Source organism: Theobroma cacao, chromosome 5 (genome assembly GCF_053813885.1).
Source record: "Theobroma cacao isolate CCN51 chromosome 5, ASM5381388v1, whole genome shotgun sequence".
Lineage (NCBI taxonomy): Eukaryota > Viridiplantae > Streptophyta > Magnoliopsida > Malvales > Malvaceae > Theobroma > Theobroma cacao.
The window spans coordinates 5,647,334-5,659,617 of record NC_142643.1 but is presented as its reverse complement, the minus strand read 5'-3'; the positions used below and the strand labels follow the sequence as shown (position 1 = coordinate 5,659,617).

The 12,284-nt window shown below is 34.9% G+C and overlaps 1 protein-coding gene across 1 annotated transcript; it reads left to right on the top strand.

Moving 5' to 3' along the window:
- The first annotated feature begins 6,559 nt into the window (after nucleotides 1-6,559).
- Nucleotides 6,560-11,853, top strand: TAF12 (TBP-associated factor 12). Its single transcript, XM_007027627.3, has 9 exons — nucleotides 6,560-7,439; nucleotides 7,528-7,686; nucleotides 8,119-8,634; nucleotides 9,242-9,316; nucleotides 9,927-10,005; nucleotides 10,098-10,162; nucleotides 10,292-10,327; nucleotides 10,556-10,747; nucleotides 11,251-11,853. The coding sequence occupies exons 1-8, from the start codon at nucleotides 6,831-6,833 to the stop codon at nucleotides 10,697-10,699; spliced, it is 1,683 nt and encodes a 560-aa protein (XP_007027689.3). The 5' UTR covers nucleotides 6,560-6,830; the 3' UTR covers nucleotides 10,700-10,747; nucleotides 11,251-11,853.
- The last annotated feature ends 431 nt before the right edge of the window (nucleotides 11,854-12,284 follow it).

The following is a 12,284-nucleotide window of genomic DNA, read 5'->3' as shown; positions in this document are numbered from 1 at the left end:
TTTGATTTTAATTTATGTTAGTGTTTTTAGTTAGTTTAGCATATTTAGAAACAAAACAACAAGAAAAGAATTTATTTTCTCCCCCAACCATTAATGGCTGAATTTACCATGTAGTGAGTGAGGATGAGTTTGATTTTATTCTAGGAGAATTGGTTAAGGAATGATGAATTATGAGCCTAGAAAAATAATGGGAATTTTTAGAGCAAAAATACGAATTTTTACCCACTAGGGGTATTTTCGTAATTTACTGTTGGGACTGATAATTTGCACCACACTGAGGGACATTAAGTTAATTTGGGTGCAATTGAGGTATAGAAACTGAAAAGAATTAAATTGGAGTTTAAATGGACTCGTTAGGAATTTAATCGGGTGATAAGACGAATTAGGCCAATACCGGGTTTAAATAGTTACCAGTGCATTTTTGCATTCCATATCATGCATTGGTAATCTAAATTAGTTTAATTTTGATTTAGTACCAACTTGGTGAAACTCTCGATTTTGTATTGTGTCAAGGTGGTGAGTCCTCCGATAAAGGCAAGGAAATTGCATCCGAGGACCAGTAGACAGAGTGCTTCAAAAGTCTGCATTCTAGATATAGTGAGTGAACTTACTGTCATTTTAATTATCTAGGGTGGTTTTTAAATGCTTTCATGAATTCTATGGAAAAAGGAATTTAAAAAGATAAATTTTCATGTTTTATGAATAAATGAGTTTCAATGAAATTAAATTATAAATTGTTTTGAAATTAATAGTGATTTTGAAAAATAGAGTACACGGAGACTGTTAATTGTGGCAATTTGATTGTTTAAATTAACTGGCTTATGATAAATCGAGCATGATTGGCTAGTTGGCAATTGTATTGAAATGCGAATTGTTTGGTTACCTTGAAAAACTACGAATTACAAAATTGTCATATCATATTATTGAGTTTTATTATATGGTGGATTATATATTAATTAATCACTGCAGTAGGGGGTTTCTGTGGACCAGCCTTTTAGAGGGGCACGGTAAACCCCATTATATTCTTACCTCGAACGGAGAGGCGCGTAGGGTATCTCCTGGGGTAAAGTTTAGGGTTCACTTCACGCTAAACCACCACGTGAGGGGGAACTCAGCCAACGCCAAGGAACGGCTATATTTTCAAAACAAAAACATGATTTATGTGAAATGTGAATTTTAATAGCCTTGGCGGTCTCGGTAGGATGCCTCGGCCAAGGTGTCCCCGAGAATGAATTTATGGCACAAGCCTAGATTTTTATGAGATTCATAAGCCTCTTTACGTGTTTTGAACAAAATGTGTTCTAATGCTATAACCCAGTTTATGATGATTTACTTTATTGTCTCCATGTACTCAACTCTAGATGTTTATGATGATGTTTGTTTACTCATTGGGATTTTATAATCTCACCACCTTCATTTCCACCCATTTCAGGTTCAGTATAGACTGTAGATAGCTGATCTCATCGAGGACTACAGTGGGATCTGCATTTTCCAAACTGTAGGTTCACAGTCCTCTTTACTTTTGTTTATTCAGGGGCACTCTTGTTATTGTAAATTAAATTAAATATTTTGGCTTACTGTATTTAAGTATGTATAAATTTATTTAGCTTTTACGCTATAAAAATTATTCACGTATAACTCTATAAATATTGTTTTATAAGAAAATAGAATATTTTACTTAATATTTTTTTTATTTTCTTATTATATTCAAATAACCATAATTTCGTTTTAAATGAAGATTTTAGACTTTTAAACTCATTTTGAATATGAATTGTGTGTTTGGTACTTGTATATTACGTTTTAGCCAGTTTTAAAATTTTTAAAAAAAATGACAAAAATACCCCTGTGAGACGAAAAATTAATATTTTATTTGTTTAAAGTTGGAAACAGCTTAAAATCTTTTAGAACACGATATTTGACAATGGTTGCTCACAAGGGAACAGAGAAACTGATAGTAAAGCCTTGCGGGGTTTCGGGTTGACATTTAGGGCAATAAGTGTTTACCGGGACACCGCGGCGGTTGTCACGGGCTCGAGGGGAGTACCGGGTCGTGACAATAATTTATTTATTTTTAAAAATAAAAATAATAGAAAATATAATCCACATAGCAGAAAAAAAAAACATAACAAGTAAAAAATAGAATTTACATATGACATAATAAAAAAAAAAGAAAAAGAATATGATTAATAGTTCATAGAAATTTGTGAAAGAAAATCTATAGAGATTTAGAAGTAAATAAAATAAAAATAAATAAATAAATATAAATAATAATAATATAAATTGAAAGAAAAAAATTAAAAAAACTTTAAAATTGAGTCAAGCATATAAAATTTTTTTGTTATTCTTTATTTGTATTAATTATTAAATAAAATATTATTTTAGAGGGTTATTAAAAAAATTTATAAAAATTTAAAAGATTTTATATAATATGAAAAAGATTTTGAAGCAAAATTACTTTCTGTTTCTCAAGACACAGAGTTTATTATCATTATAAATGGTTGACAATATACAATCTGTAAATTAGGTTGGTTTACTTGGTTGACAATATACTTGGTTTCATTTTGATACATCAAAATTGTAAGATCTATTGGATAGGTTTTTATTTCTTACAAAATATATAGGGTTGTACAATAGGTATTGAAAATCTCAAAATTGAAAAATCAAATTCATCTTATGGAAAAATTGAAACTGAATTGAAGTACCTTTAGTAATCGAAAAACCAAACATTGAACTATCTAGGTTAATTAGATTCGGTTGTCGAAAACCGAACTTGAACACTTTAAGGTCATTTTCTTAAAATTTAATGAACACATTTAAATATGAATTTGAACATACTCAAACAAATTTAACAACATTCCACAATATTTAACAACATTTTATACAACAACCAACAACAATAGTCTCAAAATTTCAACATTTAAAGAAATTCAAAGTATCCCTCAATATATAAGTTATATGAGTTTCGATTAGTTTGATTACTTTGGTTGGAAAAATTCCAAACCGAAAATCAAACTAATATTATCACGACCCAAATTTCGGGCCATGACCGGCGCATGGGGCCAATGGACGTAATCCACTAAGCTCAAGCAAGCCTATTAGTCTGACATGTTTATCATTCCATCATAAACTGCTAAGTCACATTTCATAACTTAGAATCAAAATAATACTACACATTGCCATCTCATACTGGCATACTAAACAAGTGTATATACATTTGTCTACAACATGTATCTTAACAATTTACATTAGGTTCGTCTATACAAAACAAAATAATACTCGACTTCCAACGGAGGGACTCGGACGACTGTACAGCTATTGAATACCGTGACACCTACCAAAAGATGGATACAAGTCTACAAGGACACCTCGTCCTAATTACCAGCTGCCTCATGATCTGAAAACATGAAGTTGAAAACGGTGAGTATAAACCCAGTGAGTGAACAAAGAAGGGAACAAGCAACAACAAGGGAGAATTTAAAATCATGATGCACTTGTTTCAAAACAATGCAATTTAGTTTCATTCATATTAAAAACCCTCATCAGGCCCTTAAATGATTGATCATTTGAAAATCATGAACCCATACATAACGAACCATTTGAAGAATGAAAGCTTCAATGATACGTAAGCAAGTCAAATACGGCAATGAATCTTCGCTGCAGCGAGAATGAATTTTCGTTGCAGCGACGTTGGAATTTAGTTATTAGCCGAATGAGGGTTTCTCAACTGGCCGAGGGTTTCTCACTAAACCTCCACATTTTAAACTTAACCCATTTAGTCCTTAATATTGGAAGTCTATGCTCAGATATGGTAGCAAAGAAGTTAAAAATAGGGCAGTAATTATACAAGATAAAGGACAAAACTAGAGAGTTTTTCGTTGCAGCGAGATTGAATCTCGCTGCAGCGAAATTGTAACCCAGAAACAGAAGGTTTCTTATTACATCGAGATTCTTTCTCGCTGTAACAAAATTCAACTGATGAAACAGAGAGTTTCTCGTTGTAGCGAGATTCCTTTTCGCTGCAGCGAGAAGCTACAATGACTATCGCGCTGCAGCGAAATTCATTCTCGCTGCAACGAGAACCAGTTTTGGTGAAAGTTCTCAAACCCGAGAGTTTCTAGCTGCAGCGAGATACAGGACACCAATGAAAAATTTTCCTTTCTCCCAAAGAAAACCCACCCTGTTGAAATGTCCAAACCAACATGAAACGCATAACAATCTTTCACCGTTTAACATGTCAAGTTTCACATGCATTACAACCATATACCATTACTAATTAATTTCCTATAACACACATATTTACATATGTATATATGCATACATATACCCATCATCATCATGCACACCATCCCATCATCATCATCATCAGCTCATGCGTACTCCCTACTCGCACATGGTTGGGTCATCACCGGGTTATGCGCACTCTCTACTCGCACATAACCGAGTCATCCTCGGCTTATTCGCACTCCCTACTCACACATAGTCGAGTCAATGTCATTACACAACAATATATTCATACATATATATCAACACAATGTGGTAGTGCAAGAATTAATAATAGTCACATGTCACAACATAAACCATTTCTCAAGAGCTTGTTCCCAAACCACTCATTTTTAAGAAAAGTTGTATAAAATCATTCAAACACTTTGTATAAAACAATCACATTCCCAAAATAGTTTTGATAGGCAGTCCACTCACCGATTTATTGTTGAGTCTTTAGTTGACTCTAATTCCCTTAATGATCCAATTGGAAGGATGGGACTTCATTAGAACCTAGGATCACATTAGCATAAGCAATAGGTCAATTCACACACTATGAACCCTAAAAGCTATCTCTTAGCTAGCTTTCAATTATCACATTAAATGGCTATCTATGTTCACTATCTTAATCACAAAAAAAGTAATGAACATACTCAACAATAAAACAACTCTTAATCTAAATTACTAGCCGTTTTTTACAGATAAAAATCGAGCTTAGTTCATTACTCACCCTTGGGTTTCTTTGTAGTTGAATTCCCTTCCAATAACTTCCAAATAAATGGGGTAATTCTCTTTTTCTCTCTCTAAAACGCCCATCTAGTGAGAGAAAGTATGGAAATAAGCTTTACCATGGGTTTTGAAGTGAGAGAGTGAAAGAATACAAGGGTTCTAGTCAAAATGGCTCAAAAGTATGAAAACTAGAGTTAGAGAGAGAAAATCATGCAAGCTCCATATCAAGCTTCCATGGAGGTTTTAAAGAAACATGAGAGGGAAAAAGGAAGAAGAAGACAAGCTGCTGAAAAATGGGAGAAGAAGTTGTTGGAAAATGGGAGAAGAAGCTGCTGGAAGAAGGGTATTTATAGGCTAAACTTATCCATTCCCTTAAAATTACGAAAATACCTTTGACTAGTTACCTTGTTCTCATGCAATCCTTTGTGCAATCTTTTTACTCCTTTGACACTAGGAAAAGGTACATAATGGTCTAGACATACTCGGGTTCATGAAAATTGAAAATTTTAATCCAAGGTGAAAAATGACCATTTTGCCCATACCGTGAAAATCACCAAAATTTTTGTTTCCTTTTCATTTTACCCCTAATTTCACCATTCATTTATGCCTTAGGCCTACTTAGGTCATAATATTGTTTAAAATCTTACTTTTATGGGTTTGGTAAGGAAATAACGAAATTACCCCTGATTAGGGATATCGCGTATATTACTAACTACGAGTCTATAAAGGTCAATGTCTCACATAATACCATTTTAACTAACTTAATTAACTGATATAATTGAATATCGATTTAATTAAACCGAAAAAATTGAACTCATTTTGATTCGATTCAAATTGATTTTACGTAACCCTACAAATAATCATGGCTCAATATCTTCAAAGACTAAAACTAAATATTCAAATGAGGCATTTTTTTATTAAAATTAAGAAAATGAGACTTTTTTTTATTGAAGTTAAGGAAGAAAGAAGTTTTCATTAATATATTTTTTTTAGTTGATTAAAAATAGAAAAAATAGTTGAGAATTAATAGTATTTTGAAAATTGAAAAGTGACAAAAAAATTAAAATTTATTAGGTACATAATTATGGGATTGAGAGAATATACCATTTTATTAGTTACTTTAACTTTTACATATTTTTAATAAAAAATGAGATAAATAGTTGAAAATTAATAGAGATGTATAAGTGAGAGAAAATAGATATTTATTAAGAATAGATAGATATTTTATTAATTATCTTAATTTTTACATATTTATAATATAATTACTTATATAATAATTATTATTATAAAATATTAGGATTTGTGAAAATTTGAGTTCTAAAATCCTTGCTTTAATGGTTTTAAGCTAAAGTGGCTGTGCCTACAAATATATAATCAAATATGAGAATAAAAAAAATATGACAAAAGCTAAAAGTATAGTTATTTGAAACACATTATATACCATTACATCATACTTATGACAAAATTTATGAAACCTTAATTAAGAACATTGGAGGCAAGCTTATTTAGACTCAACTCCAAAGCTTATGCTTTGATTAGTTAAAGAAATTCTCATTGAGTTTATATAAGCTTAAACTCTTTTTCAACCAAATCTAAAGGGCAAGAGGAATTTTTTGCCTATATATTTTGAAGATGAGGTAGGAAGAAGTAGGCATAGTTGTGGGAATTTGAATATCAGCCCCTGCCTTGAAGAATCAAGATTGTTCTTCTCGTTAACCGAGGGGAGAAGAAACAAAGAGGAGCTAAGCCCATAGCGGCTCCATAAAAATGTCAGAGCTAGATACATCTCCACTGCACCACCAACATTAACTTCCTCAATCCTCAGTTCCCTCCACTGCCCCATGGACCAACAACCACCTCTGCCAAGCCCGAAGGCTCCTCCTTCCGCCACCCCGACCCCGACCCCGACCCCAACCCCAACTCCCATCCCCACCAGTTCCACCACCGAGCCACCCCAACAACCTCCCCCGTCACTACCACAACCACCGCAACCGCCTCAAATTCAACAACCAATCCCAACCCCAACCCCGCCCTCCGCAACACCCTCAACATCCTCCTCCCCAAGCTCAAACCCTAACCCTAACCCAATCCCAAAACCCTTATCTTCCCCGTCACCACCACCCCAACAGCCACCGCAACCGAAACCAACTGTCCCCGCTCCTCAGCCCAGACCCACCACCGCTACCTCAACCACCATCACCACCACCGCATTCTCGAGGCCCTGGCAACAGCACTCTTCCCAGTTCACCCATTTCTCTTCCTCTTCTCCCTCCGTCTCGTCGTCCCCTTCTCCAACTCTTTCATCTCAGCCCAGAGGCAGCTTTGCTATCGGTGTACCGTCGTCGCATTCTAGCCCTTCTCCCCCAACTCCTTCGCCCTCGCAGCCCACTTCCTTTTCGGGTTCCTTTGGCCATTCTTTCGGTGGAGGCTCTAGTTCCAATGTTTCCCAGGTAGAGTTTTAAGCCTTTTGGTCTCTTTTTATTTACAAGTTTAAGTTTCGATGCTAAAATTTAGTTTTTTTTTTCTCTCTTTTAATAGGCAAGGCAGCCAATTCAAGGAATGGGGATGGTGGGATCATCAATTGGTTCGAGTTCGCAAATGAGGCCAGGTGGACTTTCTGCACACCATCAACAAAGGCCTGTACAATCATCTCTTAGACCACCTTCTTCGACAAATAGCCAGTCCCCTGCCACCCAAGTTAGTACCCTGTTAAAGGATTAACTTAATTTGTTTATTGGTTGGCTTTGGAAATTTGTCTACTTTTACATGTGAAATGACATTGATTTATGTGTTTCCTCTATTTGCTGCTATGGTTTTAGTAGATGAGCGGTTCAACATGTTGCAATATAAGTCTCAAGTAATGTTTTAGAATTTTAAGAAATGATGAAGAAATGTTAGCTGAATTTGGAAAATTATGTGTCTTTCCTTTCTCTCTTGTTTTCATCATTATCTGAGTGTCATATTGGTAGGTTGAAATAAGCTGTTTTAAGGAATTTGTAAAGCTAAGTTGTTACCGTGTACCATATAACTTATTATTGTCACCTTGATAAGAAATACTGGGTAAATTTGGGTTTCATGCCTGTTTTTTTGGTAGTTTTTGACTGATTTTTTCCTTTTTCTGTTTTGTAGAATTTCCAAGGGCATGGCCTTATGAGAGTGTCAGCTGTTGGTACTTCAGGTTCTTCAACACCAAGTACACCACAAACTACACAATCCCTTAATCAGCCATGGCTGTCTTCTGGGGCACAAGGGAAGCCTCCTCTGCCGCCCCCTTCATATAGACCACAGATTAACTCGCCATCCTTGCAGCAAAGGTCACATATTTCCCAACAACATCATTCCTTGCCAACAGTTTCACAACAACAGCATGTATCATCTCCACAGGTGCCACAACCTCTACCATCACATCAGCAGCAGGAGCACTTCGGACAGCAATTTTCACAATCTAGGGTCCCACAATCTTTACCCCATCAACAGCAAGTTTCGAGGGCCCAGGGGTCTGCAAATCAAAAGCCTTCTTCTCTTGCAATGATACAACCAAGCATAGTCCAGCCACTAAACCAAAATAAAGCAGCTATCACAGAAAGTGATGAGTCTGGTGGTCGGATTCTTAGCAAAAGGAGCGTACATGATCTAGTCAACCAGGTGAATAGTACTGGGCCTAGTTTTGCATTTTGGATCCTTAGGATTATTTTACAGGATCATAAGATCTTACCAACTTATTGTATGTGAACTAAAGATTAAAAACTCACTGAGTCTATTCCTTGTATAAAAAGGTATCCGGCATCTTATGTCATATAAGGAAATGATTAAATTTCACTAGACGTTGTATTGTATGTAAAAAGGTTAATGGCATTGAACAATGTTTCTCTTCTTGTCCACAAATATGTTGTGTTATACCCTTTTGTCTCTCTAAATGCCTTTCATCTACTTGGTTTGGATGCGGAGGATACTGTGTTGTTCCTTTTCAACATTTATGTTAGTAATTTGACTCTGTTGATGAGCAATATAAAATTCATGATTATTATCGAGTATTCTAGTGACACTGGATGTTCGGCATTCATGTTTGGTGGATTTTATTTAGGGAATATCAATTTTCTCTAGGCATTTATTGAGTGATGATTGCAGGCAAGGTATTAGCAACATGCATTTCCTTACAGATTACAATGTATTTGTCTTTTTTGGTGCTTGTAAAATTCTTATGGAGTTTCATGCTTCTCTATCTTTGAATATGACTTTTCTTTTTGAGCAGATTGATCCATCTGAGAAGTTGGATCCTGAAGTTGAAGATATTCTTGTAGACATTGCTGAAGACTTTGTGGATTCCGTGAGTGTTCTGGAACTTTTATTCTGAGAATTTACCATACGTACACTTGGGCAGATTCCAAAATGCATAAGGACTTTGCAACTATGATTTTCTTATTAATACATTTCTTAAAACTTATTTTACTTGGATTGAGCCTATTTTGCTTTATGTGAAAACATTTTAAGAATGACTTATGGATTTTACCTTTTTTTTTTCCAAAAAAAAAAAGGAAAAAATGAACTGAACCTAAAAATTTCCTTTTTGTGCTTTGTGATTTATTGCACTGAATAGGTTGATCAGCTAACTGAAGTTAAACATGGACTTTGATGAATTTTGAAAAATGTGTTCAAAATTTTTAATAATAATGAATTTCATTCCACATCGTGAATACTAAAGAAGGACCTTAAATTCCTGGTTTTCTCTGTCTGATATTTGCCTTGTTTAACTAGGATGTTTTGTTTTTGTCTCTGCTGTGGACTTGGTTTCTTCTACTGCATTGTAGGGGTGCACTATGGCATTTAATACAGTACTTTCTACTTCATTCTCTATACTTTCAATAGCTAATGTGACCATTATCCAATCCTTGTTCTTTCTTTCCTTTTTTTTTTTTTTTAAATTTTCTCTTCAACAGATCACTACATTTGGATGCTCACTGGCCAAGCATAGAAAATCAGATACATTGGAAGCAAAAGACATTCTTCTACATCTTGGTTAGATATTCTGTAAATTTATCCTCTTTGGTCTTTCATTCATCGTTTAATGTCTAATACTTGAACTTTTATTATTTTATGGCTTGATACAGAAAGAAACTGGCATATGACTCTTCCTGGATTTTGTGGTGATGAGATTAAGACTTACAGAAAGCCGGTAAAATGTTCTCTTTTATCCATAGTCCATACAGGGGATGTTGGATGTGCAGTTGTTTGCAAAAGGAATCTAACCGTAGTCGATTTAGATTTACAACTTTTCTTGATTGTGGCTTTGTTGGTTATGCAGCTTACAAATGAGATTCACAAAGAGCGGCTTGCAGCTGTAAGTTTTGGCTTCAGTATTCTTCCCATTTCATAGCATAAGCACTAAAGATGTATTTATTTTTTGTACTTTTACATGTATGACTGTGTGAGGAGACAGATGGCATGCCCTTGACATTGTCTAAGCTATATGTGGGCTTGCTATTTGAGCCAATAGGAAATAGTTGCTTTCTGGTGAACTTTCTTTTTGTTGTTAATTTACATATCTGGTGTCCATTCTCTTTGGCAGATAAAGAAATCAATCTTAGTGACCGAAGCAACCAATACTAAGCACTTCGGTGGACAAGCTGCTGTAAATGCAAAGGGTAACCTTGGAAAAGCAGCTGCTAATATCTTGGGCTCCCCAAATGTTAAAATACGAGAAGTAACATGAGGCTTCTTTTTTGACAATGTTGAATGTCGGAAACTATTTGCATTGAAGGTATGCCAATTATCATGCAAGTCTATGTAATATCCAAATACTCAGCAATTAATTGAACATAGTAGTGGTGCTTGACTTAGGCCTCTAATTATTCTTAGCTATGGCAAAACCATGGATGACAAACTGTTAAATTATTTAGAACTGTTTCAGCAATTCAAAAAGACAAAAGGTCTTCTGTGTGTTCCTATTTATTAGATAGTTTGTAGTTTGTTGTATTGTAGGTAGTTTTAGCCATCACATATATTTTGTAACAGGAGGTGCTCCTGTGCATCCTGCAATTTCCTGTGTGAGTAATGTAATGAGCCTGTCTTATCTTGCTCTTGGAGAAAGGCTGGATTTCAAATCAGTCATGTTTTGGGAATATATTCAAAGAGAGATGAACCTGGCATGCATTGTTAAGAGCATGGATGGAGTGTTTGCTGTGTGGTGTGCATTTTTCACGACATTTTGTAAAGGTTTTCCTTTTATCTTGATGTCCATGTTCTCATAGTCTTTGTTTGCAGGATTAATTTGCTGAGAAGAATTATCAGTGGAACGGACATACCAAACTTTTATAGTCTACCTAGGATAGGATGTGCATAAAATTCATTTGAAGGTTCTATTTGTACATCTCTAATGCCACCTTGGAGCAAGGTTGAGAGTTTTGCAAGTTGGTGCCCTTACTTTTTATTGGTGACCCGCTTCCATCGACTCAGCTCAGCGTCTAGTCTAATTGCACAGGAAAAATTCCTTCTCCTTTTCGGATTGTCATATACGTACTTATTATCCAGGGGCAGAAACTTGCCAGCAAACTAAATGCGTGATATTTGTGTCTCCAGTGTTTTGCAAATGAAAGAATCATTTTAACAGCAAGATTCTGGAAAATGGCCGGAAAATTAAAAAAAGGGTTAAGATAAGATGATTTCAAATCTTCTGCCCCAAATCCAGGGCCAGATTCTATGAAGAAACATAAGAAATGGAGCACACAACGTTTTCTGCTCTTTGTGATTGTTTTGTTTGGTTTCTGCTTATTGTGAAAGGTGGCTTATATGATACAAAAGTTCTAGTGGTTTTCCAGCTGAGTTTTAATATTTTTGTTGTACTTAATTGAGCTTTCTGATTTTTCATTAGAGTTTTCAAATTTTGTATTATTTTATTCTACTCAATGGAGGGTTAATCTCCGAACATAATTATAGAGAATGCGTCTGGGACTGTTTTTTCTTTGATGCATATGTACGTAGGAAAGTGATTAATGAGGTGGCTGGCTTTTGATGAGGCCTGGCATTAGGCTGATGTGGACTTTTTTAGTTTCTTATGCTGTCGTTTTTTCCAGAGTTTGGAAGAACTTTAAACGTAGACCTAAAATTGGTGAAATCGAACCACTTTAAATCCAGAAAACCCGAAACTTATTTTTGATTGTAAATTTGAAAATTGGATTTTGAAAAGAGAAGTAGAAATCAATTTTGAAAAGATGGGATAAATCGACCAAATAGATGATATTGATTCGGAAAAGATAAAAGAACCGAGGAAAAGAAGAGACGACAAGTCTATTTCGAAA

Bases quoted from the DNA above. Each gene is read 5' to 3' on its own strand.
- TAF12 (XM_007027627.3), top strand. From the start codon at position 6,831: ATGGACCAACAACCACCTCTGCCAAGCCCGAAGGCTCCTCCTTCCGCC. The intron at 7,687-8,118 runs GTTAGTACCCTG...TCTGTTTTGTAG, and splicing joins GCCAGTCCCCTGCCACCCAA to AATTTCCAAGGGCATGGCCT. The intron at 9,317-9,926 runs GTGAGTGTTCTG...TCTCTTCAACAG, and splicing joins CTGAAGACTTTGTGGATTCC to ATCACTACATTTGGATGCTC.